The following is a 16,325-nucleotide window of genomic DNA, read 5'->3' as shown; positions in this document are numbered from 1 at the left end:
AGCAAGGAGTTTTTGTTTGAGTATAATAATAACAATCCTCATGTCTTTTCTAGGTAGCTGAGTATAGTTCAGTTTTGTGTGTTTTTTCCAAGTAATAATGTTCTCTGGAAAATAGAATGTCATACAGCTGTAAAAGTAAAGATAAAAAGGTTGTTGGGATAAAATGCTTTGAACTTTTGGATACTCTTTATTGTTGTATTTTCAGGCTGCCAAGATGTTTGATGAAGAAGGCAGGAAGAAGTTTTTCACGCAAGACATGAATAATATTCTGCTGGAGTAAGTGCTTATCTGTACAACCTTCCCTTTTTGGAAAGGGGGTGAAAGGAAAAGTACAGAAGAGGAAATATTATTGAGGTTGTTCCAACAAAGCCATTAAAAGTCAATGAAGGTAGATCAGTCTAAGCTAGTTACTAGCTAAAGAGATTTATATATGAATGCTGTTCCTGTCATGACTGACTGTCTGTCTTTATCCAGTGTGTTTTGTAGTGCCCTGTGTCCTTGACTTCATGTGTAAAATTCAACAAAACTGCCATTAGTTCTTCCTGTCCCCCACTTTCATAACTCAAAACACCTTCAGCTTTCGTGAAGGAAAATGCCAACTCTATTTACTTTGTAATCCTTTGACTGAGCATTTAATGTGAAAGGTTCTATGTTTGTATTCTAAGACACAAAAACTAGTCTCTAGAAGACTGTAGCAGTCAAAATTGTCACGATCGATGTGAAATGGTACGAGTAAACGAAATTTGAATGACAGTGTTGAACAATGCTGAAGAAGTACGTATATGAATGGCTTCTTGCCATTGATTAAGACTTCCTCCTTTTGTAATAAAGTCTAGCTGCAAAAATGTCCAAAGCTGCTATTTTTAGTATGCATAGCTAGAATGTTATGCATACAGAGCTTCCTTAGGTTTCTGTTCATTTGTCATCTTCATCTTGGAGTGCCTCACTGGTTGACTGTCTCTTGTTTGTTTGTCAGTATTGAGCTACAGTTACAGGAGATAAATCCTGCCATCCGCAATGGAGTGTACTCTCACCTTGAGGCTTTTGTGCCATGCAATAAGGACACACTGATAAAGCGTCTGAAGAAGTTACACCTCAATGTCCAGGTAATGATGGGGAGATCAGCTCCAGCACAAGTCAATTAGTGATGAGGACAATGCAGGAGAGTAGAGCAACAGCCACACAGTCTCCAATAAAGCAAAAGATTTTTTGATCAGTTACTAGATCAACTTAAAAACTTTTTTCCTGTGTACCTGCTATTGTCACTGCTTTAGGAACAAATATTAAGTATTTCAGACCCTTTATTTGAGAATGAAGTGCTTTTGTCTTGAAAGCTGGCTACAGAGTACATATCAAAGTAGCAGAACTGAAAGCCACAATAATCATGGTAATGACAGGCTAAAAAAAAAAATTACTATTGCATTCACTTTTGTGCCAAGAAAGAAGAAAGGCTAGATGGTTAATAGATGACCGCGCCTGTATAGTTTGTGCAAATTTGCCTTTGTGGCTAGGTCTTACAAATACTTTATATGTCATTTGCAGTTGCTTTTCTCTTAAGGAATATGTTTTCCTGTTGAATAAAAAACCCATTTGTGATCTGAGGTGTCCTGAGCCAGTTCTTTAGATTAAATTCAAGACTAGATCCGAGGATCGTGAATGCAGAGATCTCAGAACTTGCTAAGAAGGCAAACAGATTCATATGCTATTTCTAAGCAGTAAGACATAATAGCACATAGTATTCTAGTTCTTCTCAATAAGCAGTTATGATTAAGAATGTGAAGTCAGAAGATGTAGGGAAGTATATATTGTATTACTTTAATGTTTGAAGTTATGAATATTTGGAAACAATTCTAAATACATAGTCCCTACCTTTGAGGTACATAAATTACATAAAATAATAATCTAAGATAATTGAATATATATATTTTGTTCATTACCTAAGATGTTCTTACATCACAGAGTTTTTGGAGACTTAATTAATTGGATACTTATTTGCAAGTGTTGAGGTACTCATCAATCAAGTCATCTTGCTTTTTCCCTCGTGTTTTCTTCTCTTCCCTATTTTGATTAAAAAGCATTGTTTAATGAGATCGTGCCATAATGTTTTGGGATATTCATGATATGTTTCCTTGAGCCTGTATTTCATTGTTCCTAGTCTCTGAAGACTTACATGACTTGTAAGAGAAATTTCAAGTATGTGCCTTTCTATAATGCTGTTGCACCTAACAGGATTTAGGGGCCATGTTGGAAATGGCTGTTGCAGTCAATGATTAGTACTGGAAATACTGCCTCAGGAGTGAGCACGAAATAATTTTTTTGAAACTGTCTAAAATACTCTTTACACTGCATCTAATAGGACTGCTTTGGTGTTTCGCTCTTCATAGGATGACCGCTTGAGAGAACCACTGCAAAAGCTGAAACTGGCTGTCAGTAATGTCATGCCTGAACAGTTATGCAAGTATCAAGAGGACTGTCAGGCCCGCAATCAAGCCAAGAATGCCAAGTAGGTATTTCTGGAATATGTACATGCCCATTCTAGAGTCCAGCTGGAAGTATGTCCCCATGTTGTTCATTCCCTGAGCTCAGCAAAGTACTCGGCTCCAGTTTACGGGTGTCAGCAAGTTTTGAATTGTACAACTCGGCTCCAGTTTACCGGTGTCAGCAAGTTTTGAATTGTACAAACTACTGAGTTTTGTGTAAGTGATGTTATCACCTGACTCTAGAAATGCCATTAACTGAATAAAGTGGGTCTTGAGAGAAAGAAATTATAAACTGTAAGGATGCTGGAGATTCTTAAAATACTGGATTAATGGAGGAGGATGGTGTTTTCGTGTTCTTGATATATTTTGTCCATGTTGACTGTAATTGTTTCCCTCATAGCGAACTAATTTTAGAGTTAGAGAAGCATTAACAAATTGATAAGCATCCTGCCATTTCCCAGTAGAGGCACTGCTTGGAGCTTATAGCCAGCATCCTTGATAGCATCCATACAGCGTGTCCTTTTACTTGTCTCTGAGGATCATGCAGCGGTGAGAGGAAGATGAACTGTATACCCTTTCAGGAAGGATATAATGAGAATCTGAAAGCAGGTCCTTCGTGGTTTGGTTTTTTTTTTAACTAACACATAAAATGACACTCTTTTCTCAAGGAAACATTTTGTCTGTGTTGTATACCTATAAAGAAAAGGATTGCTTTAACTGTAGGTTACAAGCGGAAGATGAACGAGAGAAAAATGGATCGGAGGAGGAAGATGATGAGAAACCTGGAAAGAGGGTTGTGGGACCCAGAAAGAAGTTTCATTGGGATGACACAGTAAGGTGAGACAAAACTACCTTTTCCACCAAGAATTTTCAATTACTTCATAAAGGCATCTGCAGATGTTACTACATGATACTGCTTAATATATAATTGTTCTCAGAAGTTTTGTAGAGTGTTGGGGCTAAATAGGCAAGCTAGAATACTGCAATGGTAAAACACCCTTTTCTATAACTTGAAAGTCAAGATCATGCTATGTCCAACCTTTTTCTTTTTCCTCCACTGCTTGTTTACTTGCTTTATCCAAATACATGAGAATTTTCCTCGTCCTAGGACTTCAACCTTCTTGAAGCAAACAGAGGTGTAAGCAGAGTTACACCTGCTTCCGACTGTTCTAGGAATAGGTCACAAAACACTGTTGCCCGATGAGTAGTAAAGATTTCTGCCACAATAGGGAAGACCACCAAAATTGGCAGTACTGGTTTGGCAAACCTCCCACTCCTTGGGCAGCCACCATTCAGAATGCATGAATCTTGACCCCTCCTATCCCCTCTGAAAACATTCTATGTAATCTCTCAAGAGCAACACAGATTCTTGTCTGAAATGATGAATTCTCACTGTTGTGTTTCCTAGAGTAGACCTTACTGAAAACTGAGTTTACTATTTAAATAATCTAGATAAGCTTTTAAGCAAGCAGATCCTTCTAAATTAGTAATGTTCCATACAAGATCTAAGCTAATTTTAGTACAAGTATACATATTATTAAAAGGGGCTGGTGGATTTCTCATAATGAGGCTTTGTGTAGTATGTTAAGGTAGCAGGGAAGCAAGCTTCGTGGAGTATAATACAACTAGTATAGCTTGTGCTGACCTGGAGATACTTAAATCTTTTGATTTTTTTCACTCAAGAGGCTCTGAAAGGCCACTGTTACTTAACTGTGTGCACTTTTATATTTTTAAGGACACTAAAAGACAGCATTCCTGTCAGAAAGAATCTTCTGTTGAAACAGTCAGCGTAGAATGGATTTCCCTTGCTTTCAGACATTCTCCATCTTGAGTGAGATAGAGGTCACTGTGAGCAAAGTGAAAGATGTTTCAGCTATGAGGAAACCACAAAGAAAATGTAAAACCAATTACAGAATTATACTAAGGATGGAAAAAGTGATCCATACTGTCTGTTGGAAACGGAGAAGTGACAATGGTAGATCATACTAGTTGTAGTAGCACACTTGTGCAGTGGCAGACTTCCAAAAAATGCGTTTGGAACTGAGCTCGTACTACGACTGGCAATGGACAGCAGCTATATAGCATTAGTGCTTCCATTTCTCAGCCTTTTTCTGCTGAGCTTTCGAAAGGATTGTTTCTTTCAATGTTGTGTTTCTTTCTGCAGGTCTCTGTTGTGTAATCTTGTCAAGATCAAGCTGGGATGCTATGAGCTAGAGCCAAATAGAAGTCAGTCTGCTGAAGATTACCTCAAAACCTTTATGGAAACAGAAGTGAAACCACTTTGGCCTAAGGGCTGGATGCAAGCAAGGTAAGATACCTGCTTTATATATCCATTCATTTTGGTGCTAACTATTGATGAATCTTGTTGACTGTCATACATTTGACTCAACCATGTACTGTTAATATTGGTTAAAATTTTTAAATTATGTCAGTGGAACCGGAATATTTTAGAAGAATGAATGTTTTTCAGAAGTTCATTTTCTATCTTGTTTGGAAGCCTGCGAGCTAAAATAACAGTTTTCTTTAGAGAACTATTTGGTTTTTGTCATCTGCTGGAGACTGAATTCACTGAAGTTCATAACACAGTGCGTGATCTTCATTTGAGGGGGAAGTATGAGGTGGGGAGTAGCTGCTTGGGAAGTTCTTTCTGTCATATAGAAAGGTAATAGTGATATAGAAAACAGTTTTGTCTCTATGTTGTAAGAAGTCTGGTAATGCAGTGTGACAGACTTCAAAATGATAAGCTAGAATTTCAATACCAGAGTTCACAGAACACTAAGGTTTGTGCTTTTTATTTCCTGTATGCAATTAAGATGCTCTGTGATGCTGCAGTTAATACACCAGTTTTGTAATGAAAACTTAGATTTGCTTCCTACTGACTTAAGAAGAAATAATTACACAAAACAAACAAAAAAATAAAATGAGTGTAATCATTGTGAAATACAAATTTGACAAAGTTTTCAGAGACTCTGAAGTGGAAAAGGAGAAGCAGATATAGATGATGTGAGTTCTTCTCTTCTGTAGCATCCATTGCACAAGATAATTTCTCATTAAGTCTTGACCTAACTGTAAAAGCTAAATGATACAACAATACTACTCAATTTGCTCAAGAATACCTTGATTGTAGATTAGTCAAATCTGTATCAAGCTGTGAAAATAACTGTACCAAGATATTTCCTGAAGTAGTTGGTGTAGAAAATGAGGGTGTAATAAGAAGCTTGTGAAATAGTAAATAATAGTAAATAATAATAATATAAATAAATAATATAATATATTAATAATAGTATAAATAATAAATAATATAAATAAATAATAATAAAGGAACAAAGTTTTACACTTCTTGGCGTATAGCTGACTTATTTGTGTTCAAGGATCCAGTTTTGTATAGTAAATATGCTGAGGAGCGACATGTTATCTCTTGTGAAGATTTTATTGAAGTAGATGAGACAAGGAATCCCCGTTTAGCTTAAGAAAAGATATGGAGATCACTGATGACCATGGCAAAATAGTCAAGTGATAGTGTGAGGTCATCGAAGAATACATAGAAGTGAAGCATGTTAAAACTTTGTGTTTGAGAGCCATGTAACATAAACGGTTCTCTCCTTTCCAGACAAGAAGTGTGCTGAAAATTTCCCTAAGCTTTTAAACTATCTATAAAAGTGTTTTCAACAACAAAAAAGACAAAACAAACTAGAACAAACAAAAATCCAAAACAACCCCTCCCCCCAAACAAAAAACCCCAACAAACAAAAACTGCCAACAAACCCCAGGAGCTGCCTCATCATAACTTTCTGTTGACCAGCAAGACTTCATTTAACAATGGGCAGTTTTGATACCATAATGATTTACAAATTGTCCTGTATTTATGGTGAGGCACTTCCCTGCTTGCTGTTTAGGAAATGATGTGTTGTAATTTGTAGGTGAACAGTTACATGTGGAAAGAGGAAAAGCCAGTATTTCCTGGAGTCTGACAGTGGTAACTCCTGATACAGCACGTTACTCACATGCTGGATGCTCATCTTGTTGGAATGTTGGGGTGGGGATTATCATGCTGAAGGCTTATACTTTTTTACCTTTATATGACATCTCAAGTGAGAAGGAGCTATATGTAAACTAGAAGAAAAATTAACCATTTAATGTTAAAAATGGTCTACTGACTGTGTATTTCAGAAGGAGTTCTTAATTGGAGTAGGTCTATGGTGCCAGAACTTTGTGGGTTCAGCCCAGAGGAAAAATTTCTTGGTCTTTCAAAGTTAACTGTATTTCATGTTCCTCATAGCTTAGTATAGAAGCATGAGGTAAGGTATCGATCATAATCTTCAACTGCACCTCATTCATTTGTCCATGTTTATCACAACTACCTTTGTCACATGAATTTTCTATGTGTGTAACTCCTATGTGTTGCCCCAGGATATTGTTCTATTAATATTCATGGATTTAGAGAAATATTTTTTGTCCTAAATAATCCAAAAGCCTTTTCAAATCATGTAACCCACTTTTTGTAGCTGGGTTGCATATTAATTCAATATGTCTGAAAAAAACCCCTGCAACCTAAATATGTGTATGTTCAAAACAGAAGTGTAAGGAACAGGAATTCTGTTTCCTTTAACACCGGGAACAGGAATTCTGTTTCCTTTAACAGCAAGAGTTTCATCATCTTTGAAGGCAGTCATGCAAGTAGGCTTGCAGCACGTTTATTTTGCGCAGGTGAAACAGTACACTTGAAATCATTGTCAGAGAAACAATCTCATACTGATCCTTCTCATCAACTTTTACATCTAAATATATGTATGCAATGGAAGGATTATTTTCCAATCATGTTCTTGCTTTGGAACATACACTGCACTGTCCTTTCTTTGTACTGCATCTTTGACTTCTGTTCCTGTAGTTACACTTTTGTCTTGAACCTTTAAGGATGATACTACAGATTACTGGGGCCTGGGATTAATTTTGGATTTTCTTTCGGAAATGAAAAATATTAAGGAATAGACAAAGCACCAGGAAGGAGGCGGGGAGGGAAATCTTCTGGAGAAGCTGGGTAGGTCAGAAAGTGGCACACTGAGCTTTTAATGAGGAATGTTCCTTTTGCTCCATGTTGTTCTTCATAGGCATTCAGTAGTCTCTGATGGGGAGCAATGTAATACAGAGTTGGAGGTTGGTATGGTAAAGAAAATGTGGAAGTGGAGTTGAAACTGGAATCTGAGAAGTAAGACATTGGAACTGTAGCAAGAGGATGTCAATGTGTTCTTACCAGATTACATGACGTTTGTGGATACTTCAGTTTTTCATAACTACTGCAGTTCTACAGGATGTGTAATCAGTGGTGAAAAGCTCTTGTTTAGACAGCTGTTCGTAATGTGGTCAGTGTTAGTGTGATGGCAGTGCTGTAGGAAAATCTTGTCTGTTCTAGTTTGCCTATCTGGAAACAGGGAAGGGGACCAAGTTTTTATTGTCTATTTATAGCTGTGTTTGGGTAGCAAGCTGTAGTGTAGGTACAGGTCAGGAATTGTTTTCACTTCCAGCTTGTCAGCTCAGGAGTTGATAACATGGAAATAAAAGCATGTGAAGTGTTGAGATTTGTCATACCAACGCTTGCCATTCATTGGCTCTGTAGTAAAATATGTAAGTCCAGTGTAATTGAAGTCACAGAAATGGTACACAATGGCCCATTTAAAATACTGAAGAAAATTAGAAGGAAGCTTGGCTACTGTATTTTGACTTTTTTCCTCTGTGCTTAAAAAATGAAACAAAACAAACAACCAAACAAAAACACAACACACTAACCATAAAACCCAAACCTGTGGTCAATGCATGGACACATAATGTGAAGAGTTTACAGTAACCCTTAATTTGATATTTAAAATATTTTATGCACCTCTGAGGAGAGAGAATTCAAAATGTATTTATTCTGTCCAGCTGAAGGAGGTAATATTCCATTATGTTGACTTCTGCCTGTAACTGCGTCGTGATATCAGTACACACAAAGTACCTGCTAGCTGCTTTGAGGAGAGATAATCAAAGAGTTATTCTGAAAATTCAAGGATAATGAAGTATTTGGTGGTCATCTGCTGATCATCCCTGTGGAATCACCTTATGTTTCTTTTCTCACCTCTCTTCTAGGATGCTTTTTAAAGAAAGCCGAAGTGTTCACAATCACCTCACTTCTGCTCCGTGAGTATAATATTGACAACTTACTAGTATCTTTAGGTGGTTCATAGCATCTTTACACATCTTCATGCAACCTTTTTTTGGACAGAGGGGAGGAAGGGGAGATATTTTGCATTTCTTTGAAAATATTTCTAATGTTCCTGATTTTCTTGATGCTTTAATTTAGACATATACCTGCAATGTTCTTGTAGCATTGTATTTTAACTTGCTTATTAAGTGGTTAAATAACTCAAGTAGTTATTCATTCCTGGATTACTGTCCTTTACTCAAAGTATTTCAAAGTACTGTGCACTACCTGAATTTTGCTGTGCAGCATATTAAATTGAACTCAGACTGCAGTACTTCCTGCTCTGTTCGTTTCCTCATAAATATCTCCGTAAACACAGAAGGCTGTGTATCTTAGTGGAATTTTACCTTCTTGATTTTCAGACAACTCTGTCCCTCTCAGGAGCTGTCCTCATTCAGCTAGAATTCAAATAAACCATGATGACTTTGAGTAACACCCAAATTGCAACCTTTGTGATAAATATGATTAACATGGGATATTTTTCTACGTAATAGCAAAACTGAGTCATGATCCACCTACAGTAAGGTCTTTTTTTAACCAGGCATATTCCTAGTTGCTTAGGAAAGGAGAAGAAATGACCTACAAGATGTAAATCTGTTGATCCGCTTGAAGAAATAGAAATGAGAAAAGGTGTGAAATGCTTGAATTCTAAATTGAAGCTGATGATTAAGTTCTTAATGCTGTCCTGGCTCACGTAACTATTTCCAACAAACAGAAGTTAGATACAACTATTTCACAGTTGATAAGCAACAAAACACTTTTATTGGGGAAAAGATACAACTGCTTTTATGTGGTTTGAAATATAAATGAGAACACGAAGTACACTCAGTGACAGAAATATCAACATAGAGTGAAATTATGTAACTATTATAGGTGACTTCAGAAAAGCTCTGCTAAGCAGACAACCTCTTTAAGATTGTAAGAGGCTGAAATTGCTTGATATTTTGAAGTTTCTCTAAAACAGAAGTAAAAAAACAGCTCTCTGGGTATACGTAGGTTATATCAGCAATTCAATGAATTTTACATCTAATTTGCGTAGAGATAGATGAGAAAAAAATGTATTAACAGCATGCTTGTTCTCTCCCTCCCACCCCCCCTTTAACTCATTTTCTATTTCAAGCATGTTTTATTATTAAAGCTGGACACTAGTAGTCATCCTTGTAGTTTATTGGGATATAATCAAGGTAACAGTTAAAACTAAAATGACTTGCCTTTCTTTTCTCTTCTGATGCGCATGTATCTCCTCTGCTTTAGGGCAAAGAAGAAGGTGACTCTGGCACCTAAACCCAAAGCGAAGGTAAATGCGTATTTAGATATCTGAATTTTACATGACCATTTGATACAATCTGTTTCCTGCCTCTGATCCAGAAACATTCTGGCAGAAGGGTTCCATCAGGAAATCCTGCAAGAGTTTATTGACTTGATGATGTATTACTTTAATAGAAGAGACTTCTGTATAGCTTTGTAACTTCAAGCTATATTGGGCTTTTGAAAATTGACTATGAAGATGTGCTAGGATCAGTAAAGTTTCACATCTTTTAATGTGTGCTTTTTGTTTGTTTTCAGCTTGTGTTAAATTTGGCAACACCGGAAAAATGTGTGGTTGGGAAGATAACATAGTTGGTAGACGTTCTCATTAGATACAACTAGATGTTGTCTTTGTTCAGTACCAATTTTACCTTGCAATCAGATTAGCTACTCTGTTCATCACAGCATTGATCATTCTTAACTGTGTGGGGCACTTTTAATTATGTGGAGCAACAGCACTAGGTTTTTGAATACAGAAGTTGAATTCGCACATGGAACTCCCTATACCTAGATATTGTAGGTATCTTAATATGAAAATTTCAATAGTAGATCTTTATCTGAATTTACGGGATAGTAGTATTACACTAAACAAGACTTTAGATCTACCCCAGAAAGGCTGTGAAACCTGTCTCTTCGTATCTTTCCATTCTCAGGACTCTAGTCCAAAGAAAGAACAGAAAACTTGTATGTCTTCAGTCAATTCAAGTTGTGCTCCTGTGCCGAGTTCCAGCACACCTGTCTGCACCCCAGCCAGCTCTAGCGGCACACCAGCTCCAGAGACGATCTGCTTAGATGACTCACTGGATGAAGACCTCTCTTTCCACCCACCCTCACTGGACTCTATTTCTGATGCTCTGGCAGTTATCAACAATGGTGCCAAGGGATCACCTCTTGGGTCCACTATAGAGACACCAACATCTAGACCTCGCCCTGGGCTGAGGGAAGAGAAACTAGCAAGCATTATGAGTAAGTTGCCCCTGGCAACTTCAAAGAAAGTAGAGCCCACTCAGACACCCCATTCATCAAGTCTTATTGCTGGTCACACAGGGCCAGTACCAAAGAAACCCCAGGACCTAGTTCACACTGGTATCTCTTCAGGCCTTATTGCTGGATCTTCAATTCAAAATCCTAAGGTTTCCTTAGAGCCTTTGCCAGCCAAACTACTTCAGCAAGGACTACAGAGGTCAAGCCAGATCCAAGCTGCTTCCTCTTCTTCGCAGACTCATGTTTCTTCTTCGAAGACCCAAGCAGCTATTTCCACCTCTTCTCAAAGAACCAAGGATGCTAATATCTTGGTATCATCCTCTGAGGCTCAAGGTGGTTCTTCCTCAACATCACAAGTGACAAAGGTGCACCAGCATTCAGCTGTACAGCAGAAATATGTGTCTCCTTTACAAGCAACTATTAGTAAATCACAGACCAATCCAGTGGTGAAATTGAGTAGTAATCCCAAACTGTCTTGCTCATCACCAGTCATCAAGGCTCAAGATAAGTCTGTAGTGTATCGCCTGCCTTTGTCTAATCCTTCATCTGGAAGTGGCTCTCAAGTGTCTCACCCACTGGTTTCTCGGACAACATCCAGCACCTCTACCTCTAGTAACTATTTAGCCAAGGCTATGGTGTCACAAGTTTCTTCCCAGGGTTTCAAGCCTCCCTTCTCCATGGCTGCCTCTCCCAAACCTGCTGCCTCTCCCAAACCCACTGCATCTAAGCCCTCTGTGACACCCAAGCCCAATGCATCACCTAAATTTTCATCCAAGTCCACCTCGTCCCCCAGGCCTGCAACAACACCCAGTTCTTCCAGTTCAAGTGCACTAGTTACCCAGAGTAGTCACTCCAGCAACAACCCCCTTCATAAACAGACCAGTGGTGTAAATATCAGCAGGCAGTCTCCCACAATGAATTTGCTGCCCTCTAATCGCACCTCAGGCCTTCAGCCTGCAAAGAACCCTCAGGCTTCTTCAAAATTGCCCAGCTCTTCTCCTTCTGGAACTGTTGGTAAAAATAATTTGGGTGGAGTTGGAATGAATGTACCTGCCAGCAGAGGCAGTAACCTTAACTCAAGTGGAGCTAGTAGGACTAGTCTGTCTGGGGGAGCAGGAAGTGGAACACAGGGTGCTACTAAACACTTGTCAACTCCACACAGACCATCTTCTGCCTCAGGGTCTCCAGTTGTAGCAGCCAGTGTGCAGGTATGCATTGAAGGAGTTTACATTTAAACCTTACATTTATATTTATCACATTTATTTTGTAAACATTCTTATAATATCTTGGTTTGAAAATTGGTCATAATTTTCATGTTTTACACTTTGCTAAGCATAAATGCTAGTATGAATAAAGCTCTTTTGCACTAGTGAATAGGCATTTCTAGGTGTTGTGAAGTGCAAAGATCAGTGTGGAACAAATCCTCACTGAAAAATGTTGGTTGGTCTGTCATGTAGAACAGAATTCACTTTTGTTTTTTTAAGAGCACTAGAAAAGGTGAGCTTTGTGTGGCCATATTGTCAGGGGATGCAGTATTGTCTTGTGCTATTGGATTTGTGTATTTTTGCATATTTACATAGTTGTAATGATGATCGTCATATGAAAAGGTGTCTTGGTACATTGTTGCCAAGTGTCATGATTAACTTGCAAAATTAGAGTTCAGCTGTTTGTGGTTTGAGTATAATGCAAGACTTGTATTTAAAATTCAGTTGCAAGGGCTTTTCTTTAGTATTTGTGATTAAGTCTGTATTTTATTTCATAGGATCTAGTCAAACTCAGTGAGACGCTTCATTAAGATATAAATATCCTAGAAATTGTTTGAGAGCTTATGCAGCACTTTATCACTGGAGATAAAACAAGTCATACAAAACAAGTATTTTGAAAATACTGTTGTTCTAAAACTCATGCAAAAATATTATTTACCCTGAAGACAACTTGCTTTCCCAAATTGTGTGTTCTTACTGGGAATGATTTAATTGCTGCAATGATTTGAGGTTTCCCTCTCTCTTTATTACTCTTTCTATTCTGAAGTCTTCACTGCTTCAGTAAAGTTAAGAAAAGCAGTATTGCTGTAAATCAGTCTTGGTGTACATCAAATGGAAAAGCTTTGTATTTTTCTGAACAATGTATGTAGCTATTGCATGGTAGTGATGTATAATCAGCTTTTAGCAATGGTTTATAATCTTTTAGCTTGCTATCAAATTTTTCTTAATGCAGCTGAATAACAGGAGGAAGATGATTTTTACAAGACCTTGCTATAGTCTTTCATGCTACTGTGCGTTGAAGTCTGTTATGGTAAACAAGAGATGTCTGGCAGGCTCTGACACAGCCTTCTCATTATTTTGAGTACTTTGAATGAAAAAAAACACAACCCATGTGCTGTGTAAGGGCTACTGACGAACCACATAGGGCCCGGAGAAGAGCTGAGCCAGATCCGGTGCAGTTTGTGTACTCCAGAAGGTGCGTGGAGGAGGAGACAAAAAAGGCTACAGTGAATGGACTGGGAACAGAGTTGTTTTTTCCTGGTGCAATCTACAGAATTCAGTGGATACAGCTGCTCTGATGTAGAAGACAATGTGAAACGGGTGTGGTAGTGCTTAAAGATGATGGACAAGGGAAATTAGTATTGTGTTGGATGATGAGATGAATTCTGGCAAACCTTCCTGTAGTTAAAGGCAAGTAATATTTTTTAGAAATACTGGTCACCTGGGGAATGAAATGCATTTTGGCAAACAGTGATGTTGAAGAGGACTGGAGGAGGTGTGGTAGGTAATCAAGTAACATGACTGCATACTGTAATACAGCAAAATAAGGTGTGTTAGTGTATAGAAGGGGGGAAATCAGCTAGAAGTGCTGAGCAGCACGTGGAGTCACTAAAATAGTTATCGTGGCTTTACACGTGGGTTATTGACACTTCAGAGTGTCACTAGAAATAGTTCAGAAGAATGATGCAAAGAAGATAAGCCATGGAATAAGGCTGTTGCTACTATGCAGACTGAGGCTTAGTCAGTGGAGTACGTTCAAGAGAAGGCTGGAATTAAATTACCTCCCAGTTCAAGTACACTGAAGGGGAGGAGAACTTTAGCCTTAAAGACCTAATGTCTGGCTGCTGAACTTAATTCCAAACTAGTTGTTAGGTACAATGTACATAAGGAGTTAGTTACCCCTCTTAAAACTTTGCAGAAGAATGAAAATTGATCTCCTTTCCATCAAGGGTGTAGGGATTTAATTCCTATCCGAGATGCTCAGTCAGAAGATGAGAGGTAGCTGAGGTGCTTGTTAGGATACCCTGGTCTGCTCACATTAAAGATCAGACTAGATGATTTCATGTGATAATAAAGATGTTCCTAACTAGGAATAGTTTCCAAGAAGTGTTTCCCTCTTTTCCCCTTTGGATTGACACAGTTATTTACCAGAATATAAGTTTGTACCTGCTGTAGCTCCATAGAAATTTTGCTCTGGAAAGCAAAGTAATCTACAATTCAGCAACTATTATGTGATTTCCTTAAAAAGCTCTGCCTACCATTAGTACTTTTGAGCAGAATCTGACTTGGACTTTTAAGGATCTTAGTGACTTGGATTTACATGACCAGGATAAACCCTTTTATGAAGTGTTACTATAGGTGAGATAAATAGAAGCATTTGACCTGCAGCTCTTCTAGGGCATTCTCTGTAGCTCTTTCATCACTGAACCTCTCTGTCCTCCTTTTTGAGAAAGCAAGCAAGATCTTGGCAGAGCACATGACAAAGCCTTTTTGTTTCAGGCATTTTACAAATCCACAACTGCAAGAGGTTACTATATGGCTTTTATTCTGTTGCACAGTGAAGATTACACAGACAGTGAACAGCTGTCATTTTTTGTATATAGGCTTATTACGAAATGGGTACTTTTAGGGGCAAAAGAGAATAATCATACATTTTTTTCATTTTTCATCCATGTTTTTTCTGCTTGTGTGACAGAGTATATCTTGGAAGCTGTCACTCCTGAGGTGACCAATACAAACACTTGCTAAGACCGTAACATCTGAAGTTGTTTACACTTACCGGGTGACTGTTTTAAAATTTCATGTTTACTCCTAAGCAGCAACTAACTTTTCTTTGGCTGCTTTTGATCAGTTTGCTGTTTCTAGAAGTTGATACTACAGAACTCGGAGATCTAATTTTCGTCTTAAGGTCATGTATTCATTAAATGAGTCTTAAGTTTTGGCTTTAAGGCGTACTTGTCTAAACTCATAGGTTTGAAGTACTGTTCAGTCCGAGTCTTTTTAGCTCAAATAAAATACCTGAGCTTGAGTCTGATTCACAATGCTTTCTATACTGAGGAGCGGGTCCAAAGGAGGGCTACAAAAATGAGCCGAGGGCTGGAGCACCTCCCCTATGAGGACAGGCTGAGAGAGTTGGGCTTGTTCAGCCTGGAGAAGAGAAGGCTGCGGGGAGACCTGATTGCAGCCTTTCAGTACTTAAAGGGAGCCTATAGGAAAGATGGGGACAATCTGTTTAGTAGAGACAACGGTGACAGGATGAGGGGTAATGGTTTTAAACTAAAACAGGGTAGGTTTAGGCTAGATATAAGGAAGAAATTCTTTACAGTGAGGGTTGTGAAACACTGGAACGTGTTGCCCAGAGAGGTAGTGGAGGCCCCATCCCTGGAAACATTCAAGACCAGGTTGGACAGGGCTCTGAGCAACCTGATCTAGTTAGTGGTGTCCCTGCTCGCTGCGGGGGGGTTGGACTAGATGACCTCTAGGGGTCCCTTCCAACCCAAAACTTTCTATGATTCTATGATTAGAGAATTGAACATTAGCATGTAAGATTACTCTATGCATAATGAAGGAAAGATTGTTAAACAAGAGTGAGCTGTTCTAACGTTAAGACTATTGTAGCTAAAATGTTCTGGCTAATCTTGCATTTTCATTTTTAAACTAAATTAGTTTAACTTCATTGTGACGTATGTATAGTGTTGAGATTATTTGCCTTTGCCTTTTGCTTTGACATGTGCATCTACACCTATACATATATATGTATGTCTGCATCTTGGTACCCTGACTTCTTGAAATTGTGGGGGTTCTTATGTATGAATCTTAATTTTAAAAAATCTTAGCTTCTAAGCAACCTCTTTAGAAATAAAGTTAGCATTCTATTAAGACCCAGATGTGGAGAGGGGAGGGTAGTACTATGCTTCTAAGGAACTTCAGATCTAGATCTGGTGATTTTGTATTATCGATCTAATAGAAGATATTGCATTAGATTCTGACTGTAGACCCAGTGTGTAATTAGGAGACAGATGAAATTACCTGCAAGGCTGATGAGAAAAACAT

General features: G+C 38.2%; 1 protein-coding gene across 2 annotated transcripts in view; it reads left to right on the top strand.

The window, feature by feature from the left end:
- The window catches only part of UBN2 (ubinuclein 2), a 55,070-nt gene that overhangs the window by 30,056 nt on the left and 8,689 nt on the right, over positions 1 to 16,325 (top strand). For both annotated transcript variants that reach the window (XM_075428163.1, XM_075428164.1), the window contains 8 exons: positions 206 to 276; positions 977 to 1,106; positions 2,385 to 2,503; positions 3,204 to 3,317; positions 4,645 to 4,788; positions 8,601 to 8,651; positions 9,970 to 10,012; positions 10,677 to 12,215. In XM_075428163.1, coding sequence (XP_075284278.1) covers positions 206 to 276; positions 977 to 1,106; positions 2,385 to 2,503; positions 3,204 to 3,317; positions 4,645 to 4,788; positions 8,601 to 8,651; positions 9,970 to 10,012; positions 10,677 to 12,215 — 2,211 coding nt within the window. The remainder of the gene's footprint in view (positions 1 to 205; positions 277 to 976; positions 1,107 to 2,384; positions 2,504 to 3,203; positions 3,318 to 4,644; positions 4,789 to 8,600; positions 8,652 to 9,969; positions 10,013 to 10,676; positions 12,216 to 16,325) is intronic.

The sequence above is a fragment of the Opisthocomus hoazin genome, chromosome 8, assembly GCF_030867145.1.
Source record: "Opisthocomus hoazin isolate bOpiHoa1 chromosome 8, bOpiHoa1.hap1, whole genome shotgun sequence".
In the NCBI taxonomy this organism is placed as follows: domain Eukaryota; kingdom Metazoa; phylum Chordata; class Aves; order Opisthocomiformes; family Opisthocomidae; genus Opisthocomus; species Opisthocomus hoazin.
This window is presented reverse-complemented; position numbering and strand designations above follow the sequence as displayed.